This window comes from Rana temporaria, chromosome 6 (assembly GCF_905171775.1).
Source record: "Rana temporaria chromosome 6, aRanTem1.1, whole genome shotgun sequence".
NCBI classification, from domain to species: Eukaryota; Metazoa; Chordata; class Amphibia; order Anura; family Ranidae; genus Rana; species Rana temporaria.
In genome coordinates this window covers 104,254,275-104,273,417 of record NC_053494.1, presented here as the reverse complement: position 1 = coordinate 104,273,417, position 19,143 = coordinate 104,254,275, and the positions used below count along the sequence as shown (strand labels likewise).

General features: G+C 45.7%; 1 protein-coding gene across 3 annotated transcripts in view; it reads right to left on the bottom strand.

Annotated features, from left to right (window-relative positions):
• The window catches only part of VPS16 (VPS16 core subunit of CORVET and HOPS complexes), a 216,037-nt gene extending 214,706 nt beyond the window's left edge, over positions 1-1,331 (bottom strand). For 2 of the 3 annotated variants that reach the window (XM_040357099.1, XM_040357100.1), the window contains exon 1: positions 1,156-1,330. In XM_040357099.1, coding sequence (XP_040213033.1) covers positions 1,156-1,205 — 50 coding nt within the window. In that variant the 5' untranslated portion in view covers positions 1,206-1,330. Of the gene's footprint in view, positions 1-1,155 lie in introns of all 3 variants that reach the window. The other variant, XM_040357101.1, reaches the window with a different exon arrangement.
• Positions 1,332-19,143: the final 17,812 nt, after the last annotated feature.

The following is a 19,143-nucleotide window of genomic DNA, read 5'->3' as shown; positions in this document are numbered from 1 at the left end:
CATGGATGAAGTCCTTATCTTTACACAGTCATTGATGGGGAGTCCTGGAACAGAGGAGAGGCTGTGGGGAATTGTGTCAAATTGATGTGGCCTGAGGGTGCAGGATTTGCAAGCCAGGCTACCTGGGATCAGTAGTCCACCAACTAGTACAAGTTGTTTATTCACTAGGCCTCCGGGAAGGGGTACTGGAGACCTCTGGCCTAGTGATCACTCAGCAAATACAGCCAGCATCTGGGATTATTCAGAGTGGTCTCTTTAGTCATAATGAAGATGATGGGACTGGATCTAATAGTTTTACAGTGGAAGTCTGTGCAGGAGGAGAGAAGTCCTGGGAGCAACAGTCTGCAGGAGTTAATGCAGAGGAGGATGAGCAATAGTCTGCATGGTGATATGCAGGGGAAGAGACTGTAAATGTTAGAAGTACATCAGTTCTTCAAGGCTAAACCAATTTACCAATGTTCACTAAATACAATGGCAACATGTTCTATGGGCATCCAATAAACAAAAACAAAACAATGCAAATGACTGCGCATTGTTTCTGAGGTGATAGATGGGGGTCTGGCAGCGGGGTGATATGGTGGATGTTAGTTACTAGTAGCAACCAAGCGCTACATAATGATGTCACCAGAGACAGTACTCAATGGTCTACAAGTGCAGTGATATCACCGGAGGAAATAATCAATAGACTACAAATACTGTGATGTCACCAGAAGAAGTAATTAATGGAGTTCAAGTGTGGTGATGTCAATAGGGAAGTAATCAATGGACTTCAAATGTGGCGACATCATTGAAAAGAACCAATGTGCTTGGAGTGTGGAGACATCGCCACTCTTGTGCTCCTTTGAGTCCCTCTGCTGTGGTTGCAGATAGGACTTGTGGCTACTCCCAGATATTCCATTTGCAAAGATTACAAAATACTATGAGGAGAAGTACCCCACGATTCTGGTAGGTAGGGAGGCCGTAGACTCTGACCATATTTCTCCCTAAATATGAGTGTAACATGAAAAATTTCCACAAATGCCCACCTAGCCTTCAAGCCTCGCTGCAGCACTTGGCAGTGTAAAACAGACTCCTGTATCTTACTGTACAAAACGCCTAGCTGTATTTCAGTAACAAAGGTTCAGTTGTCTCTAAACAAATGCCACATATACTGACCGGTAATACACGTCCCCCAGAGGGTACCAGTTAGCGGTACAGAAATCCATGTCTGGTGACACCAGCTTTCACAGATTTACATCAAATCGTTGTGCAGCATTCAATCCTGCAGATGCTCTAGCTGTCATGTGACACGGAGCAACCCGGAAGTCGTCCGCTCAGGTGACAGGAGGACACTTCCGCCTTGTGAGGGAAGGGCGGGGAAAGTCATTGGTGTTTACAATGTGCAGCGTCTGTGCACGTGGAAATTATTCATTGTGTATATAAAATGGGAAGTATTTAGTACCATAGCGTAGATTCCTGGTGGATATCGGAATCATATATAATGAAAGCACAAGATTTTGGTGCAGCCCCTTCCCCATGAAAAGCACTCAGGACTTGAGTTACAAGTGATATTAAAGACTTTATTTACAAATAAACGTCATATTCACCTGTTATGTGCAGAGGTTTTGCACAGAGCAGCCACAATAGATCCTCCTCTTCTCTGCAACAGCCCCTTCAATTGTTTCCTGAGCCCCATCGTAATCCAGTGATGTGCACGAGAGCCGAGCCAATAGCTCCCGCTGCTATCAATCACCACCTTGCAAACCAATGGGAAAAGAGAGGAGATGGGGCCAAGTCACAGCTCTGTGTGAATAGACATGAAGGGCAAAGGCTCGGCAGTGCACCTCCCCAGGTGCCCCCATTGCAAGCTGCTTGCTGTGGGGGCACTTGGCAGGAGGGAGGGGCCAGGTGCCCCCGGCGAGGGACCCGAGAAGAGGAGAATCTGGGCTGTTCTGTGCAAAACCACTGCACAGAGCTGGTAAGTATAACATGTTTGTAATTTAACCACTTCCTGCTTCCGTCATATGACATCCAGCAGTATAAGCCGCGGGGGCGCGCAGCGATCGTTGGTGTGGTGTGTCAGTCTGACACAGCGCATCACCGATCTCAGTAAAAAGCCTCTCATATAGACTCTTTACCATGTGTCTGATCACAGCGTAAACAGGAAGCGCCGTGTATTAGTTTTCTTCCACGCACGCTGACAGATGCGAGTAGAGGAGAACCGATCAGCTGCTCTCCTGACGGGGGGTCTGCGCTAATTAACTATCAGCGTAGCCCTCCTGCAAGGATGCCCACACATGACCATCAGGGTTGCCAATCAGTGCCCATTATAAGTGCCAATCAGTACCCATTAGAGTTGCCCATCAGTAATGCCTGCCAGTGCCTCCTCATCAGTGCTGCATATCAGAGCATCTATCAGTGCCACCTATGAGAGCCAATCGGTGCCGCCTATGAGTGCCCATCAGTGCTGCTGTTTTGTCACATATGGCTACCCATCATATTTGGCTACCCGCTGGAGTGCGCATGCCCGACGCCGCCATATGCGTTCCAACACTTTTACAAATGTGATGGGTAGCCGAACAATATAGCTAGAGAATTTAGCTAAAAGGAGTTTTTTGAACGTTTTAGTAATTGCTTTTCGATGAGAATTTAGCATTTGTAAAAGTGTTTGAACGCATATGGCGGCGTCGCGCATGCACACTCCAGCGGGTAGCCAAATGTGATGGGTCGCCATATGTGACGAAACACAGCCTATCAGTGCTGCATATTGGTGCCTCATAATTAGTGCCACCTCATCAGTTAAGAAAAATACATACTTATTTACAAAATTTACAAAACTTTATATTTTTTTCAAAATTTTCTGTTGTTTTTTTTATTTGTTTAGCAAAAAATTAAAACCAGAGTGATGATCAAATACCACAAAAGGAAGCTCTATTTGTGGGAACAAAATGATCAAAAATTTGTTTAGGTACCTTGTTGCATGAATGCGCAATTGTCATTTAAAATTCGACAGTGCTGAAAGCTGAAAACTTACCTGGGCAGGAAGGGGAAGTGCCCTGTCTTAAAAGGGTTAAAGAAGAGAAAATTATAGCCTTTAACCATTTACCCACTGGGCACTTATACGCCCTTCCTAGCCAGGCCAATTTTCAGCTTTCAGCACTTTCACATTTTGAATGACAATTACTCAGTAATGCAACACTGTACCCAAATTTTGGTCCTTTTTTTACACAAATAGAGCTTTCTTTTGGTGGTATTTAATCACCTGTGGGCTTTTTTTGCGCTATAAATGAAAAAAGACCAAACATTTTGTTAAAAAAAAATGCATTTTCTTTGTTTCGGTTATAAAATTTAGCAAATTAGTAATTCTTCTTTATAAATTTGGACCAAAAGTTATATTGCTACATATCTTTGGTAAAAATATCCCAAATCAGTGTATATTATTTGGTCTTTGTGAAAGTTAGAGAGTCTACAAGCTATGTTGGCAATCACTGAAAATTTATCACAATGTATCTTATTTCTTGAGACACTAAAACCCAGGAAAGTACAAATACCCCCCAAAAGATCCCTTTTTGGAAAGTAGACACTCCAATGTATTTAGTAAGAGGCATGGTACGTTTTTTGAAGCTATGGTTTTTTTTTTTGCAATATTAATATTTTTTTATATTTTTTTCACAACATTGTCATATTACCAAGTTATTTCTCACAAACTGTATAGGCATACTTGCAACTACACTCCAAAACACATTCTGCTACTCCTCCAGAAACTTTTACACAGCCTGGCCACATACAGAAAGCCAACATGCAAGTAGCACCTCCAGGCATTCTAGGAGCAGAAATTACACATATCATTTCCTGACAACCTATCGCACTTTTGAAGGCCCTGGAGCACCAGGACAATGAAAACGCCTAAGATATTTCTAAAACATACCATGTACATAGCAAAATCCCCCCCCCCCAAAAAAAAATACATTATACAGTATGGCGAAACCACATGTGTGAGACTTTAACACAGCCTGGCCACATACAAAGGCCCAACATACAAGGGGCACAGTCAGATTCTCAAGGGACATGAAATTACAAATCACATTTCCTGACTACCTTTTACACTTTGTGAGGAAATGTAGGGCACTGATAAGCACTGTAGTGACACTAATGTGGCATAAATGAGCACTGATGTGTCATGAATGAGCACTGATGTGGCACAGATGCATGGATGTGGCATTGATGAGCACTGATGTGGCATTGATGAGCACTGATGTGGCATTGATGAGCACTGATGAGGCATTGATGAGCACTGATGAGGCATTGATGAGCACTGATCAGCACTTATGAGGCACAGATGTGGCATGGATGAGGCACAGATGTGGCATGGATGAGGCACAGATGTGGCATGGATGAGGCACAGATGTGGCATGGATGAGGCACAGATGTGGCATGGATGAGGAACAGATGTGGCATGGATGAGGAACAGATGTGGCATTATTGAGGCACAGATGTGGCATTATTGAGGTACAGATGTGGCATGGATGAGGCCCAGATGGGCATAGATGAGGCACATATGGGCAAGAATGAGACACATATAGTCATGAATGAGGTACTGTAAGGCCCCGTACAGACGACCGAACATGTCTGCTGAAACTGGTCCGCGGACCAGTTTCAGCATACATGTTCGGTCGTGTGTAGGCCCGAGCGGGCAGGATTCCAGCAAACATTTGCCCGCCAGGCCTTTTCCCAGCGGGCAAATATTTCCGGGCTTGTTTTAAAACAGCCCGCTGGAATCCTGTCCTCTCGGGCATGTTCGGTCGTCTGTACAGACCTACCGTACATGTCCGAGCGCCCGCCATCCCTCGCATGCGTCGAATGACTTTGACGCATGCGTGGAAGCATTTAACTGGCAGGCCCGCCCACGTCGCCGCGTCATCGTCGCGGCGACGGTGCGGACACGCCCCGCGTATTGTTTACGCGCAGATTTCTGTATGATGGTGAGTACAGCCACCATACAGAAATCCCCGGGCAGACATGTACGGTGAAAACGGTCCGACGGACCGGTTTCATCGTACATGTTTGCCTGTCAGTACCCGGCATAAGAAAGCTGAAATATAATAAATGTTTGGTTTTGGGTTTAATAGCACCGTAAAGCAAAACTATTTTGACCTTCACTCCAGCAGTGCAAAACATGCAGTTTCCACACTAGCACCAACATCCTCACCTAGTTTTCTGGGTTTTGGATTTTTGGCCATCTTGATTGGCCACAGTTGAGTGACATGACTCCCTTGCACGTTAATTCCCCCTGGCATATCCCAAAATGTTATACTGAGCAGCACTCGCACAGCTCAGTGTACAATGTCAGAAATATTGTGAACAGGCGGGTAAGAATCCTTTAGTAATGGGTTGTCTTTGAGCACAGTGTGAATAGGGCATTGGTGAATGCATTAAAATTTTGAAGAATAAGTTCACCTCCCCTAACATGTTACACCCACATTCAGAGTGTAACATGTTACTGTAGCATCGGTCCGCTCTCATTTTCTTTTCTTTTTTTCAATTTTCAAAACTTTGTGACAAAAAGCGAGATCTGCAAAATACTCACCATGTCTCTCAGCAAATAGCTTGGCATGACACCAATGCTTGTGTTTTGCCTTTGTGCACGAGCACCGGGGGACAGGGGTGCTTTAATTTTTCCAATGGGCTGAACGAAAAAAAGTAACGGATTCCTACATTCACATCAATCAATGTGGATGAAGAAATGTCTGCCAAGAAAAGTGAATAAAAATATATGCCAAAGCATAGGGGTGATCCGCCCATGAGATAAAACCCTGTTGGTGTCAGAATAAACAAATCAGTGCTGCGGCTGAATGACGTACCTCCAAAGCAAACAATGGTTAACAATAAGACACAGTATCAATAAAACACTAACTCAATAAAACAGCTTTTTTTTTATTGCAATCTGTGCCAAAAAAAGAGTAAAAAATACAGTCAGGTCCATAAATATTGGGACATCGACACAATTCTAATCTTTTTGGCTCTATACACCACCACAATAGATTTGAAATAAAAAAAACAAGATGTGTTTTAACTGCAGACTTACAGCTTTAATTTAAAGGTATTTACATCCAAACAGTTTGTATATGTGCCTCCCACTTTTTAAGGGACCACAAGTAATGGAACAGATTAACAATCATAAATCAAACTTTCATTTTTTAATACTTGGTTGCAAATTCTTTGCAGTGAATTACAGCCTGAAGTCTGGAATGCATAGACATCACCAGACGCTGGGTGATGCTCTGCCAGGCCTCTACTGCAACTATCTTCAGTTCCTGCTTGTTCTTGGGGCATTTTCCCTTCAGTTTTGTCTTCAGCAACTAAAATGCATGCTCAGTCGGATTCAGGTCAGGTGATTGACTTGGCCATTGCATAACATTCCACTTCTTTCCCTTAAACTCTTTGGTTGCTTTCGCAGTTTGCTTCGGGTCATTGTCCATCTCCACTGTGAAAAACACTTCAGAATTCATCCTGCTGCTTTTGTCAGCAGTCACATCATCAATAAATATGATAGAACCAGTTCCAATGGCAGCCATACATGCCTACGCCACGACACTACCACCACCATGATATACTTTGGATCATGAGCAGTTCCTTTCCTTCTCCATACTCTTCTCTTCCCATTATCTGGTACAATTTGATCTTGGTCTCATATGTCCATGGGATGTTGTTCCAGAACTGTGAAGGTTTTTTTAGATGTTGTTTGGCAAACTCTAATCTGACCTTCCTGTTTTTGAGGTTTACCAATGGTTTACATCTTGTGGTGAACCCTCTGTATTCACTCTGGTGAAGTCTTCTCTTGATTGTTGACTTTTACACACATACACCTACCTCCTGGAGAGTGTTCTTGATCTGGCCAACATTCTTCTGTCATCCACCACAGTTGTTTCCCGTGGTCTTCCGGGTCTTTTGGTGTTGCTGAGCTCACTGGTGCGTTCTTTCTATTTAAGGATGTTCCAACAGTCGATTTGGCCACACCTGATGTTTTTGCTATCTCTCTGATGGGTTTGTTTTGTTTTTTAGCCTAATGATGGCTTGCTTCACTGATAGTGACAGCTCTTTGGATCTCATATTGAGAGTTGACAGCAACAGATTCCAAATGCAAATAGCACACTTGAAATGAACTCTGGACCTTTTATCTGCTCCTTGTAAATGGGATAATGAGGGAATAACACACACCTGGCCATGGAACAGCTGAGCAGCCAATTGTCCCATTTCTTTTGGTCCCTTAAAAAGTGTGAGGCACATATACAAACTGTTGTAATTCCTACACCGTTTACCTGATTTTTATATAAATACCCTCAAATTAAAGCTGAAAGTCTGCAGTTATAGCACATCTTGTTCATTTCATTTCAAATCCATTGTGGTGGTGTATAGCGCCAAAAAGATTAGAATTGTGTCGATGTCCCAATATTTATTGATGTGACTGTATATGGCGAAGCATAGGGGCTGATAGCCAAACCAAGCCCCTATGCTTCGCCATATATGATTTTTTTTTAACTGTGGTGGTGAAATCACCTCCTGCAGTGCTGGAGTCGCAGATTTTACGTATTGTGAGAGCAAACCCAGTTGCTGTCAAAATAAACAAATCAGTGCTGCAGCTGAATAGCGTACCTGCAAAGCAAAAAATTGTTAACAATAAAACACAGTAACAATAAAGCATTACAATATAATAGTATACAGTACAGTAAAATGGCGTATCTGCAAAGCAAAACATGGTTAACAAAAGTAACAATAAAACATTACAGTGCAGTATAAAGTAAAAAAACAGTAAGAACAGAACATTGAAGGAACACTAAAGGTTTGTTTTTTATTAGATTGATTGCTGTAAGCTAGAGCATTTAAATATCAATTACCTTGTTTTCCCTTTGAATGAATGAATGAATGAATGACTTATATAGCGCAACTCATGCAAACTGAATCGCCTCTGGGCGCTTTTTCCAGCCAGAGTCTGCTTGGCTGGTGCAGTCATTTTACCCCGTAGGATCGTGACACGCATTGGGACACACAGTCATACACACAGATATACATATATACTGGGCCAATTTGGACAAGATCCAATTTACCTACCAGCATGTCTTTGGAGTGTGGGAGGAAACCGGAGGACCCGGAGGAAACCCACGCATGCACAGGGAGAACATGCAAACTCCAGGCAGATGGTGTCGTGGTCGGGATTCGAACCAGCGACCCTTTTGCTGCTAGGCGAAAGTGCTACTCGCTGCACCAAAATACAGTAATCCAGGTTTGAAAATGCCATTTCCTGTCACTCCTCTTCTTGCTTTCCACCAGCATCTGAGCCGTTTTGCATGGTGGAAAGCAGAATGTGCTCACTCCCTCCCTATGACTACAGCCCTGCGTGAAGATGCTCTCTTATCCCTCACAGGCATAGAGGCTAAGCCTAATGGGAACTGTAGTTCCCATTAGGCCGTGATGTAGCAAGAATGAATGCGCACCGCAAACCAGGAAGTCAGTGAGAATAATGATTCAGGAGTGACGGAGGTGAATAAAACAGCTCGATTTCAACAGGTATCAAACTAATTATAATGCAAAACATTACTTTTTACTTCATCAGCTACTGTCAGACTTTAATTTAAGGGGGAAATATTTTTGTCTTTACAACCCCTTTAACTCAATAAAACGACAACTATTTTCGGCCTTTTTTTTAAATTATTTTTTATATTTATTTTTTCTTTTGTTTACACTTTTATTGTAACTATAAACATTCCAGCTTAGGGTCTCTCAAAATGCGATGGCCATCTAACATTTTTCAAGACCCTGTGTGAAAGTGTGCCCTAGACTGTGCCATGTTGTACTCTATACTAATATTCCACTAGTGTGTGGTAGCGACGGAAACAGTCCCAGATGGAGAGACCAGGTTGGCGAGGACAGAAGGGACAAAAATAACATGTGTCACACCTATGTCCGCGCTTTCCACACACACGACATCTTCTTTGGGGTGCTCTTTGGGTAGAGGTAGCAGAGAGGACATCCGGAAAAGGCCTCTCATGCAGCTGGCTCACTGCATCTTGATTGAGAAATTGGGCCACAGTACCTTCTGGATACAAAAGGGCTGTGATGATCTCTTCCTGGAATTTTAGGAAGGATCCACTTCTTCCTAACGCTTTGTATAGTACATAAGCCAATTGGAATAAGTATACAGACACTTTTTTGACCGGAGTCTGGCCTTACGGGCAATTAAGTATGGTCGTTCAAGTCCACCTCTCCCATTTTAAGGTTGTATTCGTGGACACAGAGGGGCTTCTCAACAACACCAGTCCCTGTTACAGTTTGTACTGCCGTCTCTGCGTGAATGGAAGACAGACCGAAATTGTTCAGTTTATCCTTCCATCTCACTGCAAGCAATTCACTGGACCTCAAGCAGGCTCTCTCCCCCATCTAAGTCGGATATTTACAAGCCGTTGGGGGTGTACAGTGCCACATGCGCCAATTCCTAATTGAAAGAGGTGTCTAAAAAGTGGCACGCTTGTATAAAAATTCACTAATAAATGGTACCCCTTTCAGAATAAGGGTGACACCAAGTGGCAAACAATCTTGCCGCAGCTCCCTGTGTAGTCAGGGCAGTCGGGGAGGCTCCACGCTGCTATCTTTTTCCCTTGTAAACCAGGAAACTACATGTATAGCCTGTTGCCCTGTCGCAGAGCTTATACAGTGCATTTTGACCCCAGATCTGGCACGCTTGCTGGGGAGAAAACATTTTCAAAACAAGGCAGGCAGAAAACTTAAAGGGTTTGTAAACCCTTGTTTGTTTTTTAAATAACAAACATATCATACTTCCCTCTACTGTGCAGTTCGTTTCGCACAGCGTGGCCCCGCTCATCGTCTTCTAGGCAAATTAGTAAACCCCCTAGGAGAAGCGCCAGGCATAGAGGTACAGTGCGTCTCCATCGAGGGAACAAACGGGCTCAGGTGAGTAAAACGTGGGGGGGGGGGGAGGGTGCGGGGCCGGGCACTGTCAGAAGTTTTTTCATCTTAATGCATAGGATAGGATGCATTAAGGTGAAAAAACACGAGGGTTTACAACCCCTTTAATCACGGACTTATTAACGCAGACATATTGTTGGAGGATATACAAGGCTGTAAATTGTTGGTTAAAGTTGTTTAAGAGGGGCCGAATTTTGTGGAGCCGATCATATTCAGGGTCACCCCGAGGATGAAAGAGTTCATTGTTGTTGAAGTGCATAAACCGCAAGATTTACACGTATCTAGTCCTGGCCATAGCAGCAGAGAACACAGGCATATGGTGAATTGGGTCAGTGGATCAGTATGGCCTGATGAGGGATAGGCCCAGAAAGGTTCGGAAACAGTGATAGGTTTTCATGCAAATTCTCCGGCAAGGGTCAAATTTGGGTTTGCAACTATAAATTGACCAGCATATAAATTTCTTTGGTCCACAATAGATCTGTACAGATCGTCTGTGAAAAGCAGCTCATTAAAGCCAAGAGGACTTAAATTTGCTGTTTCCATCTGAATTGCGGGTTGGCCAGTGAATGGGGGAAGTACGGGTGCTTCAGAAGTGGTGGGCTGCCAATCAGAAGTTAAAAGCACATCAGGAAGGGCACTATGGGATCTATGGGCCTCTGTTTGAATTCTTGGTGGCTGCGGGACACTACTTGTGCAGGCCACTGCACTAGCTTGAAGTGCACTTATGAGACTCACAAAGTCACCAAGTGTTACTGCAGTGCTGGTTTGTCTACGACCAGGATGTACTAGGCCGCTGGTGCTTGCCTGTTCACCAGAAGGTAGAGCCAGTGCCGATCCTGACCTCCCTGGGGCCCTAAGCAAAATGACATGGCACATTAAAAATGAGAAGCAGGGGGCGCGGACGACAGTGACATGTCACATTAAAGAAAGTTTAGAAGCGAGGGTAGGGGGTGTTCTGCTGTCGAAAATGACATCTTACATTAAATTGAGAATCAGGGGGTGCTGACTTCATACCTCTTCTCCCATGCAGCCAGCGAGTTGAGAAGCGGGGTGAGGGGGGCGAAAATGACTTGTCACCAGGCGGGGCCTCTAGTAATTTGGGGGGCCCTTCGCAGCTTTGCGGGGCCCTAAGCGGCTTGCATAGTGAGCCTAAAGGGCAAATCGGCCCTGGGTAGAGCAGCACTAGTTTTAGGACTCTGCTGCATACGAGAACCATCCGATTGTTGCACCTCAGCAACAGAAGAACGGGGTTAGGGTAGCCAAACATCCTAACCTGCAAAAACTAATTTCAGGGAGTTTTCAAACTCATTTCAGGGAGGTGACGCTTTGCACCGCCGCCCCCAATAAAATGCAGCCTTGACTGTGCCAATTAAATGCAGCCTGAACAGTGCCAATTAAATGCAGCTATACCAGTGCCCATGAAATGCAGCCTCATCACAAAGTTGCTGGTCCTGGGGTCTGGCTGCTGGAGCCTGGGGTCTGGCTGCTAGGGCCAAGGGTCTGGCTGCTGGGGCCTGGCTGCTGGAGCTGGGCTGCTGGTCCTGGGGTCCGGCTGCTGGTCCTGGGGTGTCATCCCAGTCAGAGAATTCCCAAGCAGGAGGGGGATGGGCAGAGGCACCCATGATCTGCAGGCTGTAGCACTTAAAAGAAAAAACTTTCCCCAGTCATACGGACTCTTTCTCCACTTTCAGGTGCCGCTGGACAGTGATCTCCTGTGCGACAAGTACATGACAGTCCTGGTCTGCCCGGCAGATTGATATAAAAGAGAGCTGTTGTGTACTTGTCGCCCAGGAGATCACTGCGCAGTGGCACCCAAAAGTGGAGAAAGAGTCCGCTTGACTGGGGAAAGTTTATTTTAATTGCTACAGCCTGCAGATCAGGGGTGGCGCGCAGTCTTCTTTCTGCCTCCGCCCAACCCCCTCTTTCCCTTCCTTGCTGTATTGGCCGAACTGACCCGACCTGAAAAAAAAAGTACCCATGCAGCAGTATGGGGTGTCTCCCCTCTGCATCAGCTCGCAGCCTACATCCGCCTGTCACTCAGCCACAGACAGAGCGGCCATACTCCATTCAGCCGCTCGGGCTGCTCTGTCTGTCTGTGACTGAGTAACAGGTCCAGCCGGGAGATCGCCCAAATGTGGGAGATTCCCGCGGCTCGCAGGAGACTTGAGATGTCTGGGTAGCAGGGACCTCTACTCTATCGTCAGAGCTATCTGTTAGGGTGCCACTGCTCTCTACAGGCTCTTATACTGAGTCTGAATCAGATTCTGATTCTGACAGTAAGGCTTCCCTTGTGCTCTCATCTGAGATTTGACATTTTGGCCACTGAACTTACAGGTACCTAGTGTGACTCGCGTGTATAGCACAGGCTATCCCCCGAGGCTCGAGACACAGTTTTCTTCTTTAGGTCTTTATTATCAAAACTCACTGGCCACTCCTCATTGGACAGTCTACACTGGTAGACTTTGGCTACTCTATATGGATATAATTCCTATTGTGGCTTTGGCCCTCTCCTCCTGCCCCGGCTCTCTATGGTTCTTTGATTACTAATTAGAACCATTCCCGATAAAGGACATAATGCAACCGTCACCTCGCATAGATTAAATCTTTCTCTTCTGTTTGGCATTCCAAACCCCTTTCTAAACTACGTATATAACCACTTAAGGATTGATGTTGTATCTGCGATTATAAGCGATCTGTGGTGCATTGGAAGGCTGACGACCATCAAATGAAATATTTAATGTTCTACTGCTAAAATTCTCCTACCTCGTCCTGAGGAAGCCCAAAGGCGAAACACGTAGACAAGAGGATAATTTCAACACTATTGCATATCCTATATGTTTTTTTTATATATCAATTGTATTTTTTGTAATAAATATATATTTTTTCTAATCCTGTTGTTCCCGTCTTGCCTCTAAAGTCCGCCCAATCACTGCCCTTTAGCAGTAATTTCTCTCTACTCACAGGTAAAAAAACACCTGGTTGTCGGAGACTGCTTGAACCGCTACAAAAAAAATTCTAGCGCTAGCAGAGATCAGGCCTGACTCTAACGCTGCGGTTTTTCTGAGCTGTGTATTGAAAGTGATAGTGATCTACTGATACTGCACTTGTTTGGATGGGCTGAGCAGAGGGGTTAAACGCAGGTGTTGACAGGTGTCGGAGCTGATCCTGCTAACCCTGCATTTTTGGGAACACAATACTATTGGGGACGCTAGTATAGTTCTGATCAGATCAAAGATTTTGACCTGTTCAGACACTATATATAGTGTGTGTGTGTTAGTGTTACTGACAATCAAAGGGTTAAAATCTGAGGCTGTCTGAGATTGATGCTAATGCTAACTGACACTGACGCTAACTGAAGTCACCCATGACACTAATACAGTGATCAGAAAAAAAATCTGTACACTGTACTAATGACACTGTGACAGGGAGTGAAATCGGTGATCAGGGGGTTAAATCTTTATTAGGGAATATATGGCGGGTACCCCAAAACCTATCTGGGACTAACTCTAACTGCTCTTAATGCTGTTTAGTGTCACAAGTGACACCAATACAGTGATCTGTAAAAAAAAATCTGTACACTGTACTTGGTGACACTGTGACATGAAGTAAAAGGGCTAACTGGGGGGTGATCAGAGTTTTAAAAATGTGCCTATGTGATCTGGTGTCAGTGTAGTGCTTGATTTGATGCTTCTCACACGCATCATTGTGTAATGCCGAGTACACACCATCACTTTATGTGATGAAAAGAAACGAAATTTTAAAAAACGTCAATTTAAATGACCGTGTGTAGGGGGGAAACGTCATTTTATGTCTTGTGAAAAACGACAAAAAAAAATTGAAGCATGCTTCAATTTTATGTGTCGTTTTTTAAAACGTCGTTTTTTGTTTCACAAAAATTGACCGTGTGTGGTACGAGCGGTACAAATTTCCTTGAATACAAATTTCGCAGAGTATAGAATTTTGACTCCTTGACTCTTCGATGTGTTGGCTATTGCCTCCATTGGTGTGGTGGAGGGCGGACGGAGGGTTGCGCTTGTTTGTTTATTTTACTTTTGTACTTTGTTTATTTTACTTTTGTACTTTGTTTCTACTGTCTTATAGTATTTTAAACTTCTTTTCTTTTGTTATGTTATTTTCTATGATTTCTCGGCTCATTAGGCCTTCTAAAAGTATTTGAACGCCTCATTTGAAAATAAGTTGCTGAGTATTGAACATATATGTTGCTGTTGCATCAGCTAAGGGCCTCGAGCCTTGTTATCTGCTACTTGAAAATTTTTCAATAAAAACGTATTGAAACTAAAAATTGACCGTGTGTAGCAAAAAACGACGTTTAAAACAACGTTTTTAAACCCGCGCATGCCCAGAAGCTGGTTATGAAGCGAGCTTCAATGGAAAAAAGTGGTGAACGTAACCTCGCTTTGCTAGAGCATTGTGAAAAAACGGTCGTTTTTGAAAATTGAAGTTTCAAAAACGTTGTTTTTTACTTCACAGAAAATGTCGTTTTTTTCCATCACATAAAGTGATGGTGTGTACGTGGCATAATACAAACACAGGCACAGGAGGTTCTGCCATTCGCCAGAACTAATCAGTAGGCCCAGGCCTGATGGCCTGTAACAAATCCGATCACCGCGGGTATGGCGGGGGAGCAAACAATGTACAGGTACGTTGTTTCATGCAGCCAGGCCGCCCCACCGCAGTATATGTAGGGCCGGCAGTCCGGAACCGGTTAAACAATGTTTTAATAAATCTGTTGTAAATGGAAGACATCGGATGTGGATCTCATGGCATCCCATACTAACAGAAAGCTGGACAGATTTGTATCAAGGTCGGCATTTTCCAGTGAGACAAGTGGGACCCAGGTACACCCTGGGCCGGACTTGCCATTGGGCTTGACTGGGCTCAAGCCCATGGGCCCCGCCCGTTTACGTTGATTTTTTTTTTCAATAATATGCCAGTCATTTAATTTTTCATTTAAAGTGTGTTGATTGGTCCATCATTTTTACCTGTTCTAGGGACATTAACCAGTTAGCAACCGCCCTATAGACGAAATACGTCTACAAGGCGCTTAACTCTGGGAGGGCGTCAATGTACGTCCTCCCAGAATCGCGCTCCTCCGGACCCGGCTGATCACGGATCACGGTAAATCGCCGCTGATAGTGGCGGTTTACCACGTGATCGCTCCGTCCAATGACGGAGCGATCACTAGTAAACAAACTGGCGTCATGTGATGACGCCGGTTCCTCCCTCTCCTCTCTGTACCGAACGGTACAGTGTGAGAGAGGAGAGGGGAGAGAGCGGAAGCAGCAGCAGCTGCTGCTGCTGCTGCGGGCTGGATCTGTGACACATGCAGTCACAGATCCAGCCATCGATCCCTCCCTGTGCAATACTCTGCAGTACCAGCCATACTCTGCAATGCCCCCACACTCTGCAATGCCCCCACACTCTGCAATGCCCCCACACTGTGCAATACCCCAAAATACTCTGCAATGCCCCCACACTCTGCAATGCCCCCACACTGTGCAATACCCCAAAATACTCTGCAATACCCCAAAATACTCTGCAATGCCCGCAATACTCCGCAATGCCCCGCAATACTCCGCAATGCCCCGCAATACTCCACAATACTCCGCAATACCCCGCAATACCCCGCAATACTCCGCAATACCCCGCAATACCCCGCAATACTCCGCAATACCCCGCAATACCCCACAATACTCTGCAATACCCCACAATACCCCACAATACCCCACAATACCCCGCAATACCCCGCAATACCCCGCAATACTCCGCAATACCCTGCAATACCCCACAATACTCCGCAATACCCCACAATACTCCGCAATACCCCACAATACTCCGCAATACCCTGCAACGTCGTCTATGGGAATTTTTAAGTAGCGAAGTTTGGCGCCATTCCACGAACGTGTGCAATTTTGAAGGGTGACATGTTGGGTATCTATTTACTCGGCGTAACTTCATCTTTCACATTTATGCAAAAGAATGAAGAAAAAATACTAAATTTGCCAAATGTTATAACAGAAACAAAGAAAATTTTTTTTTTTTTACAGAATTTTCAGTCTTTTTTCTTTTATAGCGCAAAAAATAAAAAACCCAACGGTGATTAAATACCACCAAAAGAAAGCTCTATTTGTGTGAAAAAAAGGACGAAAATTTCATTTGGGTACAGTGTTGTATGACTGAGTAATTGTCATTCAAATTGTGAGAGCACCGAAAGCTGAAAATTGGTCTGGTTATTAAGGGGGTTTACGTGCCTAGTGGTCAAGTGGTTAATCATTTTTGTCCTCCGTCCAAGTAGACAAACTGTCTTTCTTCTATTATTATCCTTGTGAAGCTATTTTTGCAATACTATGCCCGGTGTCTGTCCTTTTGCTGGATGTGGCATGTTACTTTGGCTCAATTGCTGGATTTGCCCTTTGAATACATTGCACTCTGACTTGTGTCAGTGCTTTTTTGTGCCCATGCGCAGTGAGTATACATCATGTCCTTCGGGACAACGCTATGTTTATTATTGATGACTACGTGTCATCATTATGCAACGCAATGACGTCATTACGCCGGTCATTCTTCTGCGCATGTGCGGGCATCCGAATGACACTATTTATAGCTGCGGCAGCTACCGATGGACAGTCACGTGACGACTCGTACGGCGGAATATTATGATCCCTCTCCATCTGACAGGTACAGTGGAAGCTTTTTCCTTGCCAGGCTCTTTGTGGTGATATTGGGTTATTTATCCCCATACACACATTGGGGTAGATTCAGGTAGGGGCACGCAATGATACGGCGGCGCAGCGTATCGTATTTACGCTACGCCGCCGTAACTTACAGGAGTAAGTTGCGGCGGCGTAGCGTAAATGGGGCCGGCGTAAGCCCGCGTAATTCAAATGTGGAAGGGGGTGTGTGTTTTATGCTAATGTATGATGACCTGACGTGATTGACGTGTTTTACGAACGGCGCATGCGCCGTCCGTGTACATATCCCAGAGTGCATTACTCTCAAGTACGGCGCAACGACGTATAGGTTTCGACGTGAACGTAAATTACGTCCAGCCCTATTCGCGAACGACTTACGCAAACTACGTAAAAAATTCAAATTTCGAAGCGGGAACGACGTCCATACTTAACATTGGCTGCGCCTCCTAATAGCAGGAACAACCTTACGCCGAAAAAGCCTAACGTAAACAACGTAAATAAATTGCGCCGGGCGTACATACGTTTGTGAATCGCCGTATCTAGGTAATTAGCATATTCTACGCCAACAACAACGGAAACGCCCCTAGCGGCCAGCGTCAGAATGCACCCTAAGATACGACGGCATAAGAGACTTATGCCAGTCGTATCTTAGGCTAATGACGGCGTATCTAGCTTTCTGAATACAGAAAGTAGATACACCGGCGCAGATTTGAATTTACGCGGCGTATCTATGGATACGCCGGCGTAAATTCTCTCTGAATCCACCCCATTAATTTTATGCTGTTTTGCTTCCTCAAGTCACAGAGACTTTTCATTATGGGTTGCTTATACCAGTATAATTGAATCTGATCCTGTAATTTTGGATACGCTGACCTTCCCTCTGTACCTCTCCTCTTTTTTGCGGATTTAATATACTGGTGACTGCCATACATTTGACAGAGACTGCTGTACATTTCAGAGACTGCCCCACAGGTCATAGAGACTGCCGTACATTTCACAGAAAATGTCCCACAGGTCACAATGACTGCTGTACAATTAACAGAGACTGCTGTCAGGGCCGGTGCAAGAATTTTTGCCAACTCAGACGAAGGTGCATTTTGCTGCCCCCCCCCCCGGGAAGCGCACACACACACACCAGAGATTGCCCTAATTACGGAAGCAGATCGGAGTGCGGGGAGAAGTGTGAGTACCGAGGCCGGCCTTGAGTGAACAGATTTTAAATGCTGGTGCGCCTGGCGGGATGTGCTAATCACGTGCCCCCCCTTACCAGTACAGCCTGTGAGATCTGCCCACCCCCACCGGCCGAATACAGGATCTACTGTAGAAAAAAAAAAAAACATCAGGGGCGTGGCCTGGACATGGCTGAGTGAGGACGCTTTTACATTGAGCTCCTGGCCTGATCCCCCAATTACCGGCTAAAATAATCCTCACACCGGCATTTACTCGGCTAAACGGTACAAAACCAGAGCGGCAACGAAGGAGACCCCGACTGGCAAGATCTCGGGCGAAATACAGAAATATTTCAAGTCCCTGCAGGAGATCCCCCCCGAGACCGCTGCAACCACAACACGCGGCGCTGCACGTGGAGCTGAGGGAGAGGCCCAACCACTGGACTGTGGTGAAGCAGCTATCAGCGACGAGAACGTCGAGGCACGTTCCCCGGAGAACCCTCCAGAGGAGATGCCGACCCTACAAATACTGGGGGACGGAGGGATGGACCAGGACATCCGGGCGCTGCTGCAGGCCCTGCCGACCAGGTCCGATATTGAGGCCCTGATTCTACGCCTGGAGGAGACACACAGACGCGACATACAAGAGGTGCGGGGAGAGGTCTCCAACCTCACAGAGAGAGTGGTAACGGGAGAAGAATCGGTGACTTCCCTGGAAGCGAGAGTGGCAGCACTTGAACAGGCCCGAGACCACCATCATGAAGCGGCGGTGTCCCTTCAACTGCACTTGGAGGACGTGGAAGACCGGAGCCGCCGCAACAACCTGCGGCTCCGGGGTGTTCCGGAGGCAGCGGAGATGGAGGATGTCGGGGCCCGAGTGACGGAGATCTTCCGGGGAGTACTGGGAGAGCCGGAGGCCGCGATCGAATTGGACAGAGCGCATAGAGCACTAGGCCCCAAGCCGACGGATCCGGACAGGCCCCGCGACAATATCTGCCGGCTTCACCGGTACGTCCAACGGGAAGCCATCCTTCGCCGGGCCTGGGATCAGGAGGATGTCGAAGTAGACGGCGCCCACGTTAGGATACTGCAAGATCTGTCGAGAGCTACGCTATGCCGCAGGGCACTCCTGAGGTCTCTCCTAGATCTCGCAAGACAGATCGATCACACCTACCGCTGGGGCTATCCACTGGCTGTTACCTTCCGCAAGGACGCAGGCGCCTTCACACTACAGACACCGGCAGACCTCCCGGCTCTTTTCCGCTTTATGGAGACGGATCCCATACCGGTGCCCGACTGGC